Source organism: Acomys minous (assembly GCF_964271855.1).
Source record: "Acomys minous genome assembly, chromosome: 7".
In the NCBI taxonomy this organism is placed as follows: Eukaryota; Metazoa; Chordata; class Mammalia; order Rodentia; family Muridae; genus Acomys; species Acomys minous.
The window spans coordinates 75,984,868-76,008,751 of record NC_140488.1 but is presented as its reverse complement, the minus strand read 5'-3'; the positions used below and the strand labels follow the sequence as shown (position 1 = coordinate 76,008,751).

At 39.1% G+C, this 23,884-nt stretch overlaps 1 protein-coding gene across 4 annotated transcripts in view; it reads left to right on the top strand.

The window, feature by feature from the left end:
* Positions 1-922: 922 nt before the first annotated feature.
* EDA (ectodysplasin A) overlaps positions 923-23,884 on the top strand; it is a 376,876-nt gene continuing 353,914 nt past the window's right edge. For all 4 annotated transcript variants that reach the window (XM_084789880.1, XM_084789879.1, XM_084789878.1 and 1 more), the window contains exon 1: positions 923-1,499. In XM_084789880.1, coding sequence (XP_084646006.1) covers positions 1,104-1,499 — 396 coding nt within the window. In that variant the 5' untranslated portion in view covers positions 923-1,103. The remainder of the gene's footprint in view (positions 1,500-23,884) is intronic.

The following is a 23,884-nucleotide window of genomic DNA, read 5'->3' as shown; positions in this document are numbered from 1 at the left end:
CGTTGTGACCCTCAGTTTCCCCACCTGCTCCTTGAAGGCTCATGTGGTTTGTTTGGTTTTTTTTTTTCCCCAAACTTCTGCAGACCTGGAAGAAGAAAAACTTGTGGCTGTGTGTTCTCTCACACAGCACTCTCTGAGTTGTAAAAGGGATCAATGCATAGCTGTTGAATGAATTAATATATCGAGAAATCCTAGGAAACTGTTTTACTCTTCAAGAGACAGCATCATTTCAGTTTTACTTGGCATTAAGCTCCCTCTCTATGCTCAAGCTGTGCTCCCAGACTCATTCTAGGAGTGGGGCTGCCTGATCCCCAGTCTGTTTGGCTCCTAGGCTCCTAGGTCTCCTTTTCTTCTGGCGAGCCATTGAATTGCAAACACAGCAGGCATGGTTTCATTCCAAACCCTGAACTGTTTTAATTAGTTTAACGTCTGTTAAACGCTTTGAAGATTGAAAGCAACAGATAAGTACTGGATGATGTTATTAGCAACTGCAGTTAATTGCAAACATTTCTATTAATGCTAGTTTCTGCCTCCTTTTCTTTGCTCCACGTTCTTTCCAAGGTTCCCAAATTCTTCTCAGCCTCCCCCTCCTGCCCTCCCCCATAGCAGCGCTGAAGGGTTAAACCGGGGTGGAGTCCAGAGATGAAGGACAGCGGCCGTCGCCAACTGCAACGGGGCAAGCGGGAAGAGCTGGGTGGGGCTGCCAGGCAGAGGTGAACCCCCACGCCCCCAGGCCCCGCCCCACGGCTGGAGGCCCGAGTGGAACGGCAGGGGGCGGGGCGCCCAGGCCTGGCTGGCCGGTGGTTGGGCGTCCCGGCCGCCCCTTGAGGCATGGGGCGGGGTAGATGAGGACCTCCTCCCTCATTCCCTCTTGGGCCGCGCCGCCCCTCTCTCCCGCCCCTCCTCCTCCCTTTCCCACCCCTCGGAGTGGAGCTGCACATGCGGCTGCTCCCTGTTCTGTCCCGCCCAGCCACCGTCGCTCAGGAACGGGTCCCTGCAGCCCCCAGCCGATGGCAGGACAGTAGCCGCCTGTCAGGGGTCGTGAAGGGCTGAGGCAGAGGCAGAGGCTCCCGGGCCTCAGATAGTGGTTGTCTCTGGAGGCCATGGGCTACCCTGAGGTAGAGCGCAGGGAACCCCTGCCTGCAGCAGCTCCAAGGGAGCAGGGCAGCCAGGGCTGCGGCTGTCGCGGGGCCCCTGCTCGGGCGGGCGAAGGGAACAGCTGCCGGCTCTTCCTGGGTTTCTTTGGCCTCTCTCTGGCCCTCCACCTGCTGACGCTGTGCTGCTACCTAGAGTTGCGGTCCGAATTGCGGCGGGAACGGGGAACCGAGTCCCGCCTCAGCGGCCCGGGTGCTCCTGGCACCTCTGGCACCCTAAGCAGCCCTGGTAGCCTCGACCCTGTTGGTCCCATCTCCCGCCACCTCGGGCAGCCGTCCTTTCAACAGCAGCCTTTGGAACCAGGAGATGATCCACTCACCCCTGACTCCCAGGACCCGCACCAGGTGAGTCACCTAGGAGGGGCGGCGGCCTTGGAGGCCCCCTCCCCTGCTAGGTTGGGCGGGGGCCTGCGCCGCAGGGCTCAGGGGACTCTGCCACTCTGAGCCAAGTTACAGGGCAGGACCTGGGAGTGGGCCGGAGTGCTAGGGAGAGGTTGTCCTGGGCAGGTTGTCCTCAGTTCCTGGCTTGGCTCATCCAGACCCTCTCGGAACCGTGGGCTTGGAAAGCCCAGCCTGCACGCGCCGCCCCCGGGGGGTGTGGGCTGCTTCGGGAAAAGTTGGCCAGCCTCACACCCGGCCGGGCAAAGAGGTGCCTGCGCCGCCCCCGTGGCCGTCTAACGGCGAGCAGCTTGGCCCCTTGTGCCCCTGGTGAGGTTCTCTGCCCGCGGTGCTTGTTTCTTCGTGTCTCAAGCTGATGCCAGCACTAGCAGGCTCCTCTTTGGAGTTGGAGCTGTAAACAGCTGTAATAACTGTTCCACGCCCGTTGAAACAACTTTTAACCGTACTTTGAGAGCCGGGTTCTTGTGCGCTGACCAGAACGTGAGCTTTTTCACACTTACCTGCAATTTGAGACCAATTGTCCTCCGCGTTCTAGTGAGGATCAGCGCCCCTGAGGAATTCTGGTAGAAATATGCCGTCTTGCTAGACAACTTCTGAACAGCAATTTAAAAAATCTATGGAAATAAAACTCACCCTTTGCATGCCGGTTCTGACACTCTTGTGGATGGAGTGGGGTGCAGTGGGTGCGAAGAGTTTTCATTATCGCCACCTTTCAGAACAGGAAGTTGGATTTTTGTTTTGCTTTTGATAATTTCTAGAGTGTTATCCCCTTTTAGCAAACCATTAGCTTGGTTGTTTTCCTAACTCTTTATTCAAGTAAGTTTGGTGAACTTGATATTAAGTATTCTTGTTGCCATAGTTTCTCTCATGTGAATCCTACGCAAAGCGTCCAGGGATCTTTTTGATGTGGTCAAAGACTAAAGGTGAATTTGTACGTTTAGAGAAAACGACAAATTGTGTAAGTAACTCACTTAAGGTGAGGCATGGAAGCCTTCTGTAGTTGGTGCTACACCCACAGTCATTGTCACAACTCTTTAAGTATTATTTGTGCTGCTTTGGCCTTCAAAGCTGGACACTTTAGAGCTATCGCATTCATAAAAGTACTCCAATGTCAGGACTGACCACTTGTCTTTTTTTTTTTTTTTATAACAACGTGCTTTGTAAAAATTGCCCCAGACCTAAAATGTCTTTCAAACACACTGCACCTTAGACAACAGCTTATCAAAGAAGAGAATCACCAGATGTGCTTCTCATACTTGAAGCTTTGAACACTATGGCTAAATGAGACTTAGTTAACACGCCGGGTCTTTTATTGGTTGCCACCTCCTCATCCCCAGTAGAGTACTTAGGAGCTGCACATTGATTCTAAAGAAAAAAATATTAGAGGATTCAACTTTTTTACTCAAACGGTGGCCAAGGATTTTTATTTTTTATTTTTTTTGGCAATCAGGATGGATAGAGCTGTGTTTGTAGATTGGGGATTAGCGGGACAGCTGTGTCCTAGAGCTTCTGTGATGGCATGGGACTCTCACTGCTTTGCAATGGCATTTGGTTGCTTACCCATGTGTAGCACTAAAATACTTATGTGTTTCAACAGAGCTTCTTATCTGCTTTTATCTATCTTTCTATAGTAGTCTTTTGGGGGTAGTCAAAGCAATGATTCTAGATCTTTATGTTTATTGGCATCAATTGGGATTGAAGTCTTCCAGATTTATAAGGTACCATCTGAGTCTGTTTTATTGATTCCTTTGGGGAACATATAGGCCTCAAGAGGTAAGTGGCCCAAGATGTCATGTCTTGAGTCAAAACTAGGATGAAGGTGCTCCCTCATTTTTCAATCTAGTACACATTACCCCATAATTTAATGTCAATATAGGCTTTTTTGGAGGGGAAGGGAATGAAGAGATAACAGGTTGGAGATCCATAGTAGATTTTTTTTTTAAATGAAGGGCTCAGATCTGTGTCATCTTGTTCTATTCTGATTACATTTTGGCCAGACTTAAGTTTAACCTTGTATTCCTTCTTATCTTGAATTTCACTTTCAGGAGAATTGGAATATTCACCACCAAGGAAATTTTAGCCCAGATTTAACTTGTTTCTCTTGTGGATATTAGTTTTAGCATGTAAATAAATAAATATATGAATACATAAATAAAGGAACAGTTGATTGGCTAATGGAGTTAAATTGATGTACTATATCTTGGGTAAAATTTCTAGTGCCCTGGTGCACCCTCTGCTGGTTTCGCAGTGACATTTAATCGTAGTATCTGCTGACAGTCAAAATTCTAAGTTGTGCTGACAGATTCTAATTCATAAATAAGGAAGTAAATATGCTTGTGGGACTTGGCCACGTAGGTCACATTTTATATTTTGTTTTTTTCAACATAAGCAGCTGCTGTTACAGCAAGTCTTGTTACAAAGAGGACTGGAGACAAAAACATGCATCCTCCAGTAGGTAATAATTTGGGTTTCCTACAAATATATTTAGAAGGAGTGAAGGTAAGCTGATGAAACTAAACCGTGGTGAGCAGAATAGTTGGTGACATTTCATTATGTGATATATTTAGGCAAAGGTAAAATTATCTATAGTTATGCGATGATTAAACTGTGAGCTCTCAGTTATGATTCAAGGAAAGACTCTAGAAATCATTGAAGGTATGTATACCATACTGCAACTAAAAACCACAACACAACACAACAAAAGAAAACAAACCCCCAAAACAGGATACAGAAGTAATTGAGGGCAAAAAGCAGCAAGATCAGCAGTTTTCTGCAAGGGAGATGTAGGAATAGAAAAGTAAGGAGACAGTTTCTGGTCATAAAAAGTGAAAGGGTGGCATTAGAGTTTCTGGAATCATAGACTGTCTCCTTCCACTGCAGCAGATAAAGGACTGTATCTGGATACTTAGTGAAGATTAGCTTAAGGGCTAGAGAGGCACCAGTAGTGTCTGACTTTGACAACAAATAATTAAAAACATTGAAAATCACTAGATCACACTATAGAGAAGAAGGGTCTGGTCATGATTATGTCTCTCAAATGTCAAAAACATGGTGGAAAATCTCAGGAATGTGTCAACAACAAAACAAAACTTTTTTCCATGAAGAAGATCAAAAGTGAATTTTTGCCTACAATCAGAAAGAGAGTTCTGGTGGCTGTTTCTCAAGAAAACGCTAATAGCTGCTTGATAAAAGTCTACAGAAACCCAATTAAATTGATCAAAAGGGGGGTTCTAGTTGGTTTTTCTAGACTGGATTGAGAACTGGAGAGAGAGAGAGAGAGAGAGAGAGAGAGAGAGAGAGAGAGAGAGATGATCAAAGTCTTCCAAATCAGGAGAGAGATGAATATGATTAATATGTTGGTGTAGTTTAATGATCTAAAGCTCAATAAATAAAACTTTCTTTGTGTTAGATACAGCGTTAAATATTCGATGCCTTTTACTGTTGGAAAATTATGTTAAGAGAGGTAAATAAAGGTCTCATAATCTAAACTACAGGCAGATCAATAGGAATTTATTCAGGACTGTTGAAGAGATTTGAGGTATATTCCTAATTATTTGAGTGATGTCAGAAGCCAGCTTTAATGCTCTACAGAAATATTTGGGTATAACGAGCTACATCATTAGCATACCAAGATTTAATATTCCTAATAACTAAGAATCATTCTGGATGATTCATGTTGAACATAATAGGTCCTACAAATTGTGAATATGGAATCCAGATAAAAGAGTTTTTTTTATGAGTTTAAATGCAGACTTTTCAATGTGTTGTTTAAGGCTTTTGATAAACCAGTTTCATAAATATTCCTCTCATTTCACTCTCACAAATTTTACTCCTGGAAGTCACCCACTATATTCTCTTTGGGGAATATTTTGTTGTTGTTACTGATTTTCATCTTAAGACATCTCCTGTCTTTACATTAAAGCTCCTCAGAAATTTGTGTTGTCTTCATGATTCCTAAAATAGTTATAGTTAAGTAGAAAAATAGTTGTTAAACTTAATTACTTTGGGACTTAGGTAGCCTTTATATAAAACAAAGGCATTTTATAAAACAGGCCTGTTTCTCTCTGGACTTGCTAAGCCTGTGAACTGTCAGTCTTGCTTAGGTGAGTAAATAGTTCCATTGGTATGTTTCACTGGTTTTTAAAATAATTAGGAAGTGAAGTGGAAATGAGTAGTCCTAACTATGTGAGCCATTTTCTAGTTTCACACCTTTCCTCTAAGATGGTGCTAAAAGCTTTTTGGTAATATATTGTTTGATGTTTTATTTGCTTTTAGGTCTCATCTTTCGCTCTTAGATCTCATGAAAAATCACCTGTAATTTATCTGGAACTACCTTATAGTGAAGATCTCTTTATACTAGAGAATTTCTGAAGCACATTTAATTCCCAACAGTATTAACAAGAAAAGCCTTGTGCCTTTGTCTGTAAGGCAGCCCTTGTAGAGAACCATCTTTGTCTGACTTCTCTGTAAATACCCAGCACTTTGTCCCTCAGTTCTGTTCTTTTTCTCTACATTTTATTGACATAGAATACATACACAGAAAATCCTACACTTTATAATTATACCCTTTGATGACATATTACAAAATGAGTACACTCATGTTGTTTGAACCTAGGTCAAGAAATAAAATATTTTTAACATCCTTAAAAAAAAACCCTGACTGTACCCATTTGTATCATTATATCATCATCACCCTCCAAAGATAATGCCTTGACTTCTGTTATCAGAAATAATTTTGTTCATTTTGAATTGTACATAAATGAAGTCAGATGTATTCTTTTGAGTCTTGTGGTTTTTGATTAACACTATATTTGTGATAACCATACTGTTGTAGACATATATTTTTAATTTATATTTTTGAATATTCTGTTGTTGAACTGTATCATAATTTATAAATTTCTTATCATTATAATAAATATGTACATTATTTCCTGTTTGGAGTTATTATGAATGATGAAGTTTCAAATACTTTGGTACGTATCTTTTGGTTCCAGTTATTAGAATTTCCATTGAATGTATACCTAGGATTAATTTCTGTGTAATAGAGAGTATGCATTTTGGAATTATTGATGATAGTTTTTCTAAGTTATTGACAAGTTGTAATCTCACGAGCAGTAGATGGGAAGTGCAGTTTTTCTATACCTTGTAATCACAGCCATTCTGGTGAATGGGTTTGTAGTGATATTGTGAATCAAATCCAAGGCTTCAGGTCTGCTAGCTAAGTAGTCTACCTGTGAGTTAATCCTTGACTTTATTTTATGATTTTAAAGGATTGCTTTCAGAAGACTGGTGAGGTTGTACTCCTTATAATATGCTATTATCAATTTGGATATCTTCATGAAGTACTTATACATATGTATATATTTTTGCCCTGTTCTTACATGTTTCTTATATAATTAAAATGTTATTTTTATTTTTAATTATGTGTATGTGTGTGTGCCTATGTCTGTGTGGGAGTATATGAGTGGAGGTTTCTTCAGAGACCAGAAGAGGGCTCTGCACTCTCAGTAGCTGGAGTTAGAGGCAGTTGTGAGCCTCTTGACCTGGGTGTTCCAAACCAAACTCAGATCTTCTTCTTCAGGAGCTACACACACTCTTTCTTAACTGCTGAGCCATTTCTCTGGCCCTATAAATCTTTATATACCTGGAAATGAGTTCTTCTTATAGTTTGAAAAACATTCCTAAATTTGCGGCCTACTTTTATAATATCCTTTGATGAACAGAAGGATTTAATTTTAATGTGTCAATTTTTTCTTTCATGGATAGTGTTTTTGTATCCTGTCTAAGAGTTATTTTTCCAGAGCTGAAGAGATAGCTCAGTGGTTAAGAGCCCTTTTGCAGAGGGCCAGAGTTTGGTTTCATGTACCCATCATCAGGCAATCTATAACCATCTAACATCATCTCCAGAGGATTAGAAGCCTTCTACACACACACACACACACACACACACACACACACATACACACACACACACACACACACACACACACACACACCACACAAAACAAGTCTTTTTTTCTTTTCTTTCTTTCTTTTTTCTTTTCTTTTCTTTTTTTTTTTTTTTTGAGACAGGGTTTCTCTGTGTAGTCTTGGCTGTCCTGAACTCGCTTTGTAGACCAGGCTGGCCTCAAACTTACAGTGATCCATGTGCCTCTGCCTCCCGAGTGCTGGGATTAAAGGTGTGCGCCACCACTGCCCAGCTAAAACAAGTCTTTTTAAAAAGAAGTATCTTATAACTTTGAAACATTAGATATGCTCATATAGTATCATTTAAAAGTTTTGTATTTGTACCATTTACAGTTAGATTTACAAGCTACCTGGGATTGATTTTGTGTGTGGTGGAGACATAGAGGTCAGGCCCTATATCTTTCCATGTTAAGTATCCAACTGATCTAGTCTTATTTATTATAAGGACTTTTTAAAAAAAACTTTTCTACGTTCTTTCTTTTTTTCATTTACCCATTGTTTATATACATTCCCAAGTTATTCCTGAACTGTTTATTCTATTCTGTTGATCTTTTCTCATCAGTCTATTTTCTGTTGCTATAACAAAATAATTGAGGCTAGGTCCTTTAAAGTAACAGAGATTATGTAGGTCATTTTGGAGATTCAAAAACACCCATTTAGCTTTAGGGAACGTACCCTTGGGTGGATAGCAAAATGGTGGAGAAAGAGAAAGAAACCATGCAGCAAAGGGAAAATTTGTATGGGTTGGCCTCAATTCGTAACAACTTACCGGTCTGAGAACTAACGTACTCTGTAAGAAAGGGATGAATCTCTTCCGGAGGCAGTGCTCTCAGTGATCCAGTTCCCTTGCGCTGAGCCCCGCCTCTTAAAGGTTCTGTCATAGCCCCAGTGCCACACCAAGGTTTAAGCATCCATCAGATGAACCCTTAGGATACAAAACTACAACCAGACCATAGCACACCATTACTACCACAGTGTTAGTGACTGAACGCTATAATAGGCTTTTGATATCTGGGAAAGCAAGTCCTTTCAACTTGTTCCTATGTTTTAAAACTACCTTGGGTACTCTTGGCATTCACATTTTCATATGTATTTCAGAATTGGCTTTTTTTTAATGTCTCACTCAAACCACCATAAATATCAACTTAGGAGAAGTCACATCTTCCAATTCAGGAACATGATATATACCTCCATGTCTTTAATTCTTGCTTAATTTTCATAGTAATCCTTTTTATTTTTATATAGAGAGGTTTTCCATGGTATGTTGTTTTTTTATGCCATTGTATATGATAGCTACGATGGAGGTTGCAGTTCACCATGTAGATTCTACTTCAGAAATGCAGGATTTATGCCTGCAAGTACCAAGGGTACTATTAGAAGACAGAGTTCAGCTGAGAGTTGTCTTTTGAAGTAAACTTTTTCAACCAAAGAGAAACTTCCTTCGTGGCTGCCTGTATCTAATGACTAACCAGTTTAGAGCTGTAAATCACTTCCCCTTTCTTCTAAATTAGGAAAACATTAAAGAGTCATATACCAGCCATACTATCTTAAGAGCCAATATAAATTTGGTTAGGGAAATTGAGGGATTGCCCTTTTTTCCTTCTTTTGCACGTGTGTTGATCCTCAAAGCACTATTTAATAAAAAAAAAAATCCTGCATGGTAACCTAAGTCTTTCAGTTGCCTTGGTAGGTAACCCAATGTGAGACTACATTATTTTGTGTATGTGATTATAATACAATTACATCATTTTCCCTTCAAACCATCTCTCCATTCAAACCCTCTCATGTAGCCTCTCTTGCTCTCTTTCAAATTCATGACCTCGTTTTAAAATTGCTTTAAGTTTAACTTTAATTGCTTCTTACTGGTGTTTAGAAACCTACTTTAATTTTATGTATTAGCTTTGTATCCAGTAGTGTGTTGAACTCACTTATTGATCCTAATAATGTATTTGCATGCTCGATAAGATTTTTCACCTGTTTATCAAAAGGCTTGTGAAAATATTTTAAAATTTTTATTCTTTCCCCTTTTAGTCTTATATACCTTAATTTTTTCCTTTCTGTTGGCCAATTATTCCTGGGTATGGAGCTTGCCTTAGAGTATAGTTGGCACACCCAGTCTCAGTGTGGGGACTCTGCGTGGCTTGAACCTGTCCAGGTCTTGTGGAACCTTTCACAGTCTCTGTGCATCACATGTGTCTCAGTCCTATTGTATCTGAAAGACACTTTTTTCTTGTAGTCATCTGTTCTCCTGGCTCTTACAATGTTTCCGTTTGGTCATTTGACTTGATTTTCATTTTTGTTGTCTTCTTGTTTATTCCCTCACCCCATTTCACCCCTCCTCAACATCCCTCCCACACACGTGCACACGCGCGTGGGAGGGAGGGAGAAGGAAGATGAAGTTGAGTGGGGGTAAGATGGGGATAACCTGGGAGGATTTGGGGCTGGGGAGGGGGAAAGGATATGATCAAAATATATTGTATGAAAAAGTTTTAAAAGTAAAAAATGTTTTATTATACTGCTAGAACTTTCAGACTAATGTTGAATGGAAATAGTAATAGCAGAAATCCTTGTTCACCTTTGAACATCAGAGCAAAACTTTCATTTTACTATTTATCATAGGTTTTATTATTGTTAGTTTAAAATATATATTTATCAATTTTAAAGTTTTCTTCTATAAAATATCATGAGGAATTACATCATTGTATCACATGTTTTTATGTATATATTAAATTGTTCACATGGTGTTTCTCCCTTAATCTGTTAATGTGGTATGAAAACAACCTCATACCTTTAGGATAAAGCATTTTTAGTTCTAATGTACTATCCAATTCATATATGTCAGGAATTGTTTTAGTAACCTTTCATTTAGAATTTTCATCTTTATTTATGAGTGAGATTAGCATATAATTTCCTTTCATTATCAAGTTTGGATAGCAAGGCTTTTTTATGTTGTTATTACAATTGTGTTTGTTTTACTTGTTGCTTACAACCATTTATGTAACATTGGTAATATTCTTTCCTTAGATGTTTGGAAGAATTCGTGAAGTCATTTTACCCTAGGGGAGGTTAAATTGTGTTTAATATCCTAATAGATATAGGACTTCCAGACAATAGATACAAAATAATAAAATACTTAGAACTAAATTTAACCAAATGTGTCAGAGACCTGAACATTGAAAACTGTAAAACAATGATGAAAGAACATGAAGAAAGCAGAAATAAGTGAAAATATATTCCATATCCGTGTATTGGAAGAAGTAAAATTGGTGAAATGTTCATACTATCCAAAGAAAATTGCCAATTCAATGAAAACCCCAAGATTCCAATTACACAGCCAGGTGTGGTGTTTCATAACTTGATTGTAAACTGAGGCATAAGGATTGTGAGTTCAAGGGTATCCTTGAACATGGTGAGTCCTTATCTCAAAACAAACAAATGACAACAAAACAATTCAGTGACACATGTCACATAAATAGAAATGAAATCTGTAGGGAACCACACAATATCTTAATCTATTTCTATCATCAATTGTATATCATATTTTCTACTACTTGGGCTGTTTTGTCATATGCGTGTTTACTTTGGAATGAATGGCATTATATATACATATATATATTTACACACACACACACACATATTCACAGATGTTTTAAGGATTCTGTTGTTTTTTATCTTTATCCAAATAGGATTTATGTTTCTGGAAATTAGCCTCAGATACTAGCAGTCCTATGTTATCATCATCCAACATGATATTGAGATCATCTGTAACTGACTTTCTGTCCAAATGAATGTTGGTTTATCATTCATTTAAACTATTGTTATAATTCAAAATCTAAAGAATTGTGTTTTTTCCTGGGTTCTTATTCCTAGATGGGTTATACATTTCAGTTTCTTCTTTTTCACTGCTCACTCCCAAGTTCAGCATTTTAATAATATGACATATTTAAATGTTATACCAAATTTTGTATAGTTTTATTCGCAGGAAACATAGTTCAAACCACTAATTTATCCATTACTAGGAACATAACCAACTCATCATTTTAAAATAAATATTTATGTATTATCACCTTTGTATCACATACAGAGTGGTACACACATGTGGATATATAACTGTTGAGCAGGTCAGAGAGAATTCCTGCAGGCATGGAATTGTGAGTCAAGTGAATAGGCTAGAACAATTCAACTTGATGGTGAAGCTGTAGAGTTAATCTTACATTTTGGGTTATTTGGAACACATGATATTTTGGAACAAAAAAAGATAAATACCTGGCTCAAACTTTTGAAATCAAGGGATATTTTCTTGATGAAGCATCTTTTGAGTTTAAAACTGAAAAAATAATAGCTGGATAATTTTGTTTCCAGTAATAGGAACTAATTATGCAAAGCCTTGGAAGTGAGAGATAAAATGGCATATTCAAGGAATGGAAAATCTAGTATTTATAAAGCCATAGTTATGAGTCCATTATGGTACTGGCATAAGGGTAGGCATTATAGGTTAATGGAACAGAATTAAGAACCCTTATACTATAGCCAATTGGTTCAAAAGGTATGAACTTTTAAAAATAGACCTAATTGACCCAGATAGACATTTCTCAAAAGAAGACAAACAAATGCCCACTATCTATCTGAAAATAACTATAAAAGTATCACCAGCCATCAGGGAAATGCAAATTAAAACTACTATAGACGCTACTTCTCCCCAGTAACAATCACTAATATCAACAACAAAGACTAAAGATAGGAAATGTTGTTGAGGATGTTGTGGAAAGGGAACCCATGTCATGCACTATTGGTGAAATATGTATGGATATGCCACGATATCAAACTATATGCAAGTGTTTCAAAAATTTAAAATAGAACTTGCATTTGAGTCAGCAATCCTAGTACTGGGTATATGTTATAGACTGATTATGAAATGTCCCCCAATAGACTCCTGTGTTTGAATACTCGGTTCCCAGTTAGTGGAGCTGTTTGGAAAGGTTGTGGAACCTTTAGAAAGCATAGACTTGCTGGAAGAAATGAGTCACTGGACAGGCTTTGAAGTTTTACAGTGCAGCTTTGCTTCTTGTTTACTCTCTGCTTCTGTGTTGTGAATTCAGTGTGTGGAGCCAGGCTCCTGCTGTGAGCAGCTGCTATGCCTTCCCTCCCATGTTGGAATGCATTTCCTTGAACTGTAATCTAAAGTAAACTCTTTCTCTCTAGAGTTGCTTCTTGTCAGGGATTTTGTCACAACAGGGAGAAAAATATCTTGTACTGTATATATCCAACAGAAATGAAATAGCCTTTAGAAGGGACATCTGGACTCTGTGTTTGCCGTAGCACAATTTTCAGAAGCCAACAAATGGAAATAACCTATGTTGTCAATCAGCTCACGTGATGATGAATGATGGGGAAGCAAATGTGGTATAGCCAGGTACAGTAGTGGTACCTGTAGTCACAGTACTCAGATGCATGAGGCAGGGGGATTGCAAGTTCAAGACCATCCTGAGACATATAGCAAAACCCTATCCAAAAGTAAGCAAAGAAATCCACTCACAAAATGAAAATAAAACATAAAATGTGGCACAGATTCACAATGGACTACTAGACAGTCACAAAACAGTGAGATCCTATTATTTGTGACAGTATAAATGGAGCTTTAAGTCATTGTTAAATGAAATAAATCAGGCACAGAAAGACAGAGCTTATTCCTGTGTGGAATAACAGGTTAATTGTATAGAAGCTAAGAGTAGAATGGCGGTTACCAGATGGTGGGGAATAGATGAGGGTTGAGGAGGAATGATGGGGAAGAATTGATCAGTAAGCATTAAATTACAGTTATATGGAAAAAGCTGATCTGTTATGCTGTTGCGGAATAGAATGAAATAAAAGAAAGCTTTAAGAAATGATTTTGTATAGGGGCTTACAGGGACTGAAGTGGCAATTATGAAGCCTGCGTGGCTCTGCGCTAGGTCCTCTTCATATATTATGATTATTAGCTTGATGGTCTTGTGGGACTCATAACAGTGGAGTTGGGGTGTCTCTGACTCTTTCATCTGTTCTTGGGACTTTTTTCTGTCTACTTGGTTGTCTCATCTGGCCTCAATTTGAGGAGAGGCATAACTTCTTATGCCATGCTTGGTCATGTCCCTGGAAGGCCTGCTCTTTTCTTTCCTCCTCCTCCTCCTCCTTCTGTAATATTTTTTTAAATATATATTCACTTCACATCCTGACCACAGTTATCTTTCCTCCTGGATCCTTTCTCCCATCCTCTGTCCCCATCCCTCCTCCCCTTCTCTTTAGAAAAGGGAAACCCCCCACGACCCACCCCAGCTCATCAAGTCACTTCAGGACCTAACTCATCCCAATCCACCGAGGCCATGCAAGGCAGCCTCAGCAGGGGGAAGTGACTGAAAGCACACAACAGAGTCCATGTCACAGACAGCTCTTTTCTGAAGGGAAACAGGATGAGTGGATCTGGGGAAAAGGGTGTGTGGGGGTGGGTGGGAGGATTTGAGTAAGGGTAAACTGTAAGGATGTATTATATAAGGGAAGAATAAATAAGATTTTGTAATTTTTAACTATAAAGTGTAATGGTTGACACTTTGGAAATCAATTTGGTGCTTTTTCAGAAAACTGGGAATAGGGCTACCTCAAGACCCAGCTATTCCACTCCTTGGAATATATCGGAAAGATGCTCCACCACACAACAAGGACATTTGCTCAACTATGTTCATAGCAAACTTTTTCGTAAGAGCCAGCACCTGGAAACAACCTAGATGTCTCTCAGTTGAAGAATGGATAAAGAAACTGTGGTACATTTACACTATGGAATCCTACTCAGCTATTAAAAACAAGGAAATTCTGAAATTTTCAGGCAAATGGATGGAACTAGAAATGATCATCCTGAGTGAGTTAGCCCAGACTCAGAAAGACCCACATGGTGTGTACTCACTTATAATTGGACACTTGCCCAAAAGGCAGGTCCCATGAACGTCTTCACTTACCAGGAGATTGGGATAGATGTGAGACTTCCTATTGGGATTCTAGGTGAGAGAAGCATGGGAAAATGGGGAAATAGAAGGATCTAGAGGGTCCTAGAAACCTACAAGAAGACCATCAAGGCTGGTGTGTCTGGACCCAGTGGGGCATGCACAAACTACTGTACCAACCAAGGACAATACATGCAGTAAACATTGAATCCCTATTCGGATGTAGCCAATGGACAGTGAATTCTCCACAGTTGTGTGGATAGAGAGTGGGGACTGACTCTGACATGAACTCTGGTGCCTCACATTTGACCACAACCCCTTGGTGGGGAGGCCTGGTGGCACTCAGAGAAAGAATAAGCAGGCTACCAGAATGAGACTTGACAACCTATGACCATATGGTGGGGGGGGGGGGAGGAGGTCCCCTTCTGTCACAGGCCTAGGGGAGGGGAATAGGGTGAAAGAGAGAGGGAGGGAGGAATGGGAAAATAAATACAAGTGAGGGGATAACAATTGAGATGTAATCTGAATAAATTAAATTTTAAAAAAGTATAATGGTTGAGAAGACAGATATGTTAACTTGCTTTAATCATTATGCCTTGGGTACTCTGTTTCTCTTTATTCACATACATTTTTTTGTCTTTTATATTCACTCTACAGTGCATTCATGTGTTAAAACATTGTACAGAGCACCATTAATATGTATACATTTTATGTGTTTAAAAAATTATTTACCTTTATTTAATGGGCATTGGTGTTTTGCCTGCATGTATGTCTATGTGAGAGTGTCAGATCTTGGACTTACAGACAGTTGTGAGCTGCCATGTGGGTGCTGGGATCCGAACCTGAGTCCTGTGGAAGAGCAGTCAGTGCTCTTAACAACTGAGCCATCTCTCCAGCCCCTACATTTTATGTTTAATCCGTCAATTAAAAAAACCTTAAAAAGCCATGAATTAAAGAAAAAAATGTGATTGTCAGTATGTACTATACATCATACCCCTGAATTTACTTTTAAATAACCTAATTTAAAATGCTTGAACAATACTTTTAAAATAAAACAGAAACAATTTATGACCTTGAATTGGACAAAGATTTCTTAGACATGGAACCAAACACACAGTCCAATAACAACACAAAGAAGTGAACTGCATTGGAAAAGAACTTTTGTTTTTCTAAAGAAAACTTTGAAAATATGAAAAGAAATATGAGAGTAGGAGAAAATGTTTTCAAATTAGGCCCCTTGAAATGTAATAAATAAGAAGGCAAACAAGGTAGGGGAAAGACACATATATTTTATCAAAGAAAATGCACAAATGTCCAAAGTACACAAGAATATGCTCAACATTGTTATCATGGAGGTGCAAATCTAAACCAGACTGAGATATCATTTTATCCCCATTAGAATGGCTGTAATAAAAAATAATGGAGATGTGGAGACTGGGAAAACTAATATATTGTTGATGGGGATATTAAATGATATAGTAGTTTTAAAAAATGAGTTTTTAGTCCCTTAATAAGTTAACATAGAATTACTTATTGCATTATGACCCAATTCTACTTGTATGTTTGTGCCCAAAAGAATTGAAAACGTCTGTTCACACAAAAACCTCTACATGAATGTTTGAAGTGAGTGGTATTATTCATAATTTTCAAAAAATGGAAGCAACCCAAGTGTCTGGTGAATAAACAAATGTGGCATAAAGTTCTAATAGAATATATTTCAGCTATAAAGAGGAATGAAGTTTGAATATGTGCTACAACATGGTAGGATCTCAGAAATATTACGCTAAGTGAAAAGAGCCAGTCACAAAAAAACCACATTATATTGTATAATTCTATTTGCATGAAATGTCCAGAACAGGCAAATATGTGAAGCCATATATTAGATTAGTGAGTGTCTGTGGTGAATGGTGGAATGAAGATTCACTAAATATGGGCATGAGGGCACTTATTGTGGAAAAGAAAATATTTTAAAACTGATTTTTATCATGACTAGGGTGGTAGTAGTGGGGCTTTAAAGAAAATGATGCAAAAGCTATCATGAAATTACACAGTTCAGTACAGTTCCTACAAAAATGAGTGAATTCTATGGCATGTGGATTGTACATATATGCTTTTGTTAATCTTTAAAATGCATAAAATAAAGGTAATGGATAAATTTTTAAGAGGTGTTAGTTGTTTCAGGGTGATATATCTATCTTTATATAAAGAGAATCTGTAGGACTGTTCATTCCAAATATTCAAAACTTTTTCCTTAATAGAGGAGTTCAGGATTCCAACTCAGAATAAATCCAACCAGATGCATCAGGGATCTCAGGCTATTCATGTTTAATTTGAGAGGACTGTACTGGCGATTCTGGTGTACACTTCAGAGTAAGAATCTTTAATTTGTGGGACTGTAAATGGGTTAGTGTAGATAGATCCTAGCATGCACAAATAGACATCTGTGGTTTGAATATCCCCTTTAAAACTCATGTTGAAATTTAATTAGCAGTGTAAGAGCATTAAGAGGTGGGGCCTTTAAGTGGTGAGTAGTCAATGAGGCCACATGAATGAATGAATGCTATTATCATAGATAGGTCAGGAGTCATGGGAGTCGGCTCCCAATTAATATCCATCTCTGTGTGTTATATTCTTAATTGATCTTCTATTCTTCCAGTATTCTTCCAGCCTTCAGAACTATGGGAAATCAAGTTCTTTCTTTTCTGTTTGTTTCCCATGCAGCCCAGGATCAGGCATTCACTCCGGCCCAAGCTTTTGCTTCTACCTCCCAACTGCTAGGGTTATAGGCATGCACCACCATTCCTGGCTTGCTAAACTTATTTACTTTATAAAGTAACCAATTTGGGGTATTCTGTTATAGCAGCCCAAGCCAGACTGAGATAGGGCCCAGCTAATTACTTACACTACAGTGGGCACTAATTGATTCTGGCTCACAATTGTTATCTCTTTCTTCCTCTTCTGCCCTCTTCATCACTCTTTTTTTCTCTATGCCTGTCTTGGATTCTTACTCTTAGTCTTTCTGATAGAGATAGAGGAATATTCTCAGATTCTACTTAGAACTGTGTTTTCAGACTTCTAGGCTTAATATAGATCATACAGATGAATAAGAATATCATTTTTAAAGGATTTATTTATTTATTTATTATGTATACAGTGCTCTGCCTGCATGTATGTACACCTGCATGCCAGAAGAGGGCATCAGATCTTATTATAGATTTTTTTTTTTTTTTGAGCCATCATGTGGTTGCTGGGAATTGAACTCAGGACCTTTGGAAGAGCAGCCAGTGCTCTTAACCTCTGAGCCATCTCTCCAGCCCCAGGAATATCATTTTTAATTAGAAGTGTGTATTAGTGTTGGAGAACTTAAAAAAAAAACCTACCAGTGTGTGGCCACAGCTAGTCCCACATCTTCAGAGTGTTTAGAGTGTACCCATGGCTTCTTAGATAATACTGATGTTCATCTCCATTTCTGAATTGCTGCTCTAAGGGAAGGAAAAAACAAGAGTGTACATGAGGTAAGAGCTGGTCTCCCATGTCTAACTTCAGTTCCTTTATTTTTGGCTGCTACACTTTTGTCACTTTTGTTACTAGTCCCACCTTTGATGAGCATTGATGCAGGAGCTTGTGTGGTAGTGAATGCTTAATGAACATAATGAACATACCATTTGGAAAATTAGTTAATGATTGTGTGTCTTTTGGGGAGAGAAGAATTAGATTTCAGTTGTCATTTCCTCAGCCAGATGCTAGGGCTGTGTGCTTGCAATAACCGATGGAAGGAGTCGTTCCCTGTCTTTTGTGGCTTCCTAGGGATTTTCCTGCTGGTAGCTGCTGAAACCACTTTAAAATAATAGGCTGCTGAGTAATTTTCCCCATGTACATCCACTTGTCAATGGGCCTGCACTTCAGAGATGAAGAGTAATTTTTACTGGAGTGATGTCGTATAGCATGGTTTGAAAGCAGACGGCCACAAAGAAATTGATTTTTCAGAAGAAGATTACTGCTAAATTTTATTTTGTGGTTTGTAAATCTTTATTCTTTCAACCTGACACACCATTGACCTGAAAGGACATCAAAGTTTAAACATTACTATGTGCCTAGAAGCATTGTATGCTTCTAGAGCACTTTTTAAAACATTTCTTTATTATTAGTGTTGGAGTGGTGGTATGTCATAGTGCAGTGCATGGGTTTAGGCCGGAAGACTATCCCGTAAAGTTAAGTTCTTGCCTTTTCCCCTTATGTTGGTCCTGGGATTCAAACTCAGGTAATCAGGCCTTTGTGGCAAGCACTTTAGTCTGCTGAGCCAGCCTGCTGGTCCTAGAGACCTTTTAATATACGATGTGAATTGTTACGGTGGTGAAACTGAGGGCTTTTCCTGGAAGGATTGTTACACCTTTATTCAGAGTTGTGGAAAGCAAAGTGGCAGATTTCAGGTGAGTCCTCGGTTTTTCAATGAGTTAATATAAGGTATAAAGGCAGTAGTTGTGGAGGTTCTAGCTCTCAAAACTGATTTAGCTAGCAGAATCAACCAAGAATTATAAACTTCCTTTGTTCTTAATGACATCAGACAACCCTGTTAGGTGCCATTAGTTTCTGCATAGATTTCCAGCTGCCACCTCAAATTTAGTTAGCGAAATTGAATTCATCTCCACTCTTCCCCTCCCCTACCACACACACCAAATTTGAGAAAATTAAACCATGCTTTCATTCTTTCAGTAATTCAGGCATAAAATCTCAGATGCGTTTTACTTCTCTTTTTCCTATGCTACCCGTACTTTAGCATTCCAGTTGCCAAATTGATTCATATTTTCTGATGCTGATGTACATTGTTTTTGTCATGTTCATCTAGTCTCTGTTTCTAATTCTCATTGTATTTGTTTTAGCTGACTTTCAAGCTCCCCTCCCCAAATCTGACAGCCTTCCTCAGCTTCCTATTTGCTTTAGTAATTAATGGCCAGGGAGTTGCTTTGTTCTCTATTGCAACTTTTCATGTCACCCCCCCCCAATACCTTTGCTCTCCTCTCTGCTGCCTATACAAAAATCTTCGAATTGTTTTTTTTTCTTTAAATCCCTGAATAGTTCTGTCCCTCTTCTTGTTGCTTGCTCTCTATTTGAGTTCAGTTTCATCCAGACCAATCTACTGTCATACCTCTTGCATTCTTGCCGTTATTCACCTACTTCCCAAAGCTGAGTGCTCAACCTTTTCCTGGAGCCCTCAGTCTTTCAGAGCTCAGCCCAAATCTTATCTTTTTGATAAATAAATTCATCCTTGTTCCTCCATCCATCTCAGCATTCTAAGCCCTTCATTTGCCATTGTATTAAATTGCAGATTATCTTGCTTCCTCAATTGATTGAAAAGGGTTTTGAAGGCAGAAACTGAAGCCGTTCTTTACAAATTACAGCCACTTAAACTGATTTTAGCAGAAACTTCTAGTTCCATATAAACTGGTCGTCGTCCTCTGCATCTGCACCTTCATTGCTGCGTCATTCTCTTGTTAAAAATTTCCTTTTGATGGTGGAATACTCATATTTAAGCACAAATTGAAATATGTGAAGCCTTTTCTGATCACTTAGCTCTTAGTAATATTTTTCTTTATTTTGTCTCAACTAAATCTGCATTTATGACCTGCCTGACACTGTATTTGGCACTGGAAGAGCTAGAAAGGTAAAATCGACCGTATTATTAGAGAGGAAGCAGCGTGATCAAAGACTTGGAGATAGTAGATTGGGACTATGTTTGGGTCAGATCTTAAAACCCATAACTTTACTTATTTGGTCTGGAACTCTTTATCATTTTCCAGCAGTTCTGTGACAGTGTGCCAGAGTATAATACAAAATTGTGGTTAATTCCCCATTATTAATTACTCAGCTTCTGTTTTCTTTTCCTAAGAGCACTGCACTTTCCATTTTCATTATGGGGAAAAAGTCTTGATAATTGGAGAAATCTGGATTCCTGTATCCGACAAGAGAAGACGAAAGTGATCAAAAGCTTTGGAGCGGTGGCATTTGAAGGTCAAATCTTGTATGTTCTCTTGGAGGACTAGCGAGTCATTCATTTGACTACATTAGATCCTTTAACCCACTGTTGCTAAAAGCCCTTCCCAGGGGAGGCATCAACTGCATTTACCCTTCTTCTCAAGGTTCCAACAAGAAACCGAGGCAGGTATCTATCAGAGTTCCCTTTGGGGAATGAAGGAATTTATTGAGCTCCGTTACAGAGCCCAAGTGAGGGCTTACTTACAGGGGTGCAGGCACTTCTCCCCACAACTGACCATATCTACAAAGCCTTACCAAGCAGGGATGGAGGCTTCCCATAGCCACATAGATGAATCACCCTACTCCCTCCAGTCTTCCTTGGCCTCTATATACTCTCGTCACCCCCTTCCTCAGGTCACGAGAAACATTGTTAGATGGTAGGGTGCAGCAGGACACTCAGGTAAAAATCTCATGCCCTATCCCAATCCCTGTGTGTGTGTGTGTGTGTGTGTGTGTGTGTGTGTGTGTGTGTGTGTGTACTGGCAATTGGCCCATCTGGGATGATTTTTTTTTTTTGGTTTTCGAGACAGAGTTTCTCTGTGTAGCCTTGGATGTCCTGGACTTGCTTTGTAGACCAGACTGGCCTGGAACTCACAGTGGTCCGCCTGCTTTTGCCTCCCCAGTGCTGGGGTTAAAGGCACCTGCCACCACTGCCCGGCTTGGGATGATCTTTTGCAGGAGGGTGCAGCTGTATTCCCAAAGATGGCTGTTGTTTGGCTCAGAGGACAGGGCAGTCACTCAGGACACTCCAGTAATCAGCAAGTCTCTGGACTGTTTTTTTTCCAGGCCCTCATGCCTTAATAAAACCCAGGCCCAGGGTCAGCTTTCCTATTTTGGATTTATCAATTCTACAGGATTGGGGAAAACTCCAGATTAGTGCCACTGCAAATTCAGTTTCCAGTTCTTGTCCCCTGTGTACTCCTAGCTCTTCTTGTTTCCTTATTTTCTCCCTGCTCTTCCTCCCTGGTTAGCTGAATTGTCTGCTCTCAGCAGCAATTCCATTCTTTTACTGTGGTCTGTGACCCTCCTGCTGTGATGATATTCACTTTACATTCAACTGTTAAACTTAATTCCTGCTACAGTAAAAAAAAAAATCAAGATTGGCATTAAGATCACCCCCCAAATCCACTCCCTTCCCTCCCTGTTAATGTGTACAGTTAATGTGTACGGATGGAGCCCACATCTTCTGCACTGCTTTCTCACTTACACTTCAGATTCCTTTCCTTCTCACCTTTTCTCCATCCTTTCATCCTTTCTCTTCGTCAGTTTCTTCTATATCTTTTTTGTTTTGTTTTGTTTTGTTTTGAGACAGAATCATATCATGAAACACAGGCTGACTTCCAACTCTAAGTCTTCCTGCCTTAGCCTCTGAAGTTCTGGGATAATAGGTGTGTGTGTGTGTGTGTGTGTGTGTGTGTGTGTGTGTGTGTGTGTGTGTATAGACTTATTTGAGCCATCATCTTTTTGAAGCTAACTTGTTTTTGTTTTTTTCTTAGCAGTCAAACTGTAGGAGGTAATGAAGGAAACTTGATTGTCTTGGCATTTTAGCTACCCATTGAGTCTTCATTTTCTTGTAGTTTGTTATTTGTATTTCCTATTGAGTCTGTACTTAGTAAGGTCACCTGTGATCTCCATTATTGCAAATTCAGCAGGGCTTTTGGTTTTAATCTTTTAAATTATTTTTATTGAAGAAATTTCCTGTAATATATTCTGGTCATGCAGTTCCCCTTCCCCAACTCCCTCCAGATCCTTCATACCTCCTGCAACTGTCTACCTCTGTATCCTTTCCTTCTCACACTAGTTAAAAAAGAAACAGGCAAAGTAAAACAAACAAACCAAGAAACTCTCTCACACACCCACAAAAATACAAAAATGGAAACTACAATATATAAGCAAAGGACTAAGACAAAACAACAACAAAAACCAAAGTAATTTGAGACAAAAAGTCTACAAAGATACTATTGAGTTTATTTTGTGTTGGCCATCTAATGCTGGGCATGCAGCCACCCCTGAAGTGTGGTTACTATACCCATTGAAACTCCGTTGAGAAAACTAAGTTGTCCTTTGCCAAGTGGGTGTCAATTGCAGATGGCTTTTTGGTTTTGTTTCTGTCATACTAGACATTGTCCAGTCCTTTAACGCTCATTTAAACCTTTGACAACATATGATGCAATGTAGTGGTGATAAAGTCACTTCAGTGATTGATGTTTCTCAGTAATTATTTATTGAATGTGAATTAAATTATATTTTAAATGTTGAAATTGAGATATAATTCACACATAAAATTCTTTTATTAAAAGCATAGCATTTATTGATCTTAGTGTATTTATAGAGCTATATAACTATCACCACTGCCTGATTCAGGAACATTTTTATCATCCTCAAAAGAAACCCTGGGCCCATCAGGAGTCACTACCCAATTCTGTGTTTCAAATCATCCCTACAAGCCAAGCCGCAAATCTACTTTAACCACTAATTTTCAGCCTTAATGGTTTTACTTGTGGGTATTTTGTATAAATGGAATAATGTGTTCTTTTGTGTATGTCCTTTTTCAGTTTACATAATTTTAAAGGTTCTTCTGTGTTATAGCATACATCAGAATTTCATTCTTTTTATGTCTAAATATTTCTTTATTATTAATGATGATAATATGCATTTACCACATTTTTATCTATCTATCTATTGTGGATATTTGGGTTTCTTTCTGATTTGGGTTATTGTGAACAACGCTGCTATGGTCAGAGGTGTATAACTGTTTAAATACTGTTTTTTTCTTTTGTTTTTCATTATTTTTGATACAGGGTATTAAGCCCCAGGTTTTATGCATACTAGGTAATTACTCTACCACTGAATTGTAGCCCCAGTCCTAAGTAAATGCTTTAAATTCTTTGAGGTATATACCTATGAATGGAAATCTAGGTTATGTTGTAATTAGATGTTTAATTCATTGAAAAAGCACTAAACTGTTTTTCATAATTGTTGACCCATTTTATATTTTTGTCAGGGGAATATAAGGGCTTTCTCTTTTATTTTCATTTCTATTGTTATGATAAAATACTCCAGAAAAAACAGCTTTAAAAGAGAAAGAATTTATTTGGCTTACAAATTTCCAGCTATAGTCTATCAATGTGTGCAAGTCAAAGAAAGAGGTACAAGCAGCTAGTCACATCCACAGCAAAGAACAGAGAGTTAGTGCATTCATGCTTACCGCTCAGTTTATTTTCTCCACTCTTACACAGTTCAGGATACTCTGCCTAGTGAGCGATGCCACTCACAGTGGGTGAGCTTGCCTAGCGAGCGATGCCAGTCACAGTGGGTGAGCCTGCCTAGCAAGCGATGCCACTCGCAGTGCATGAGCCT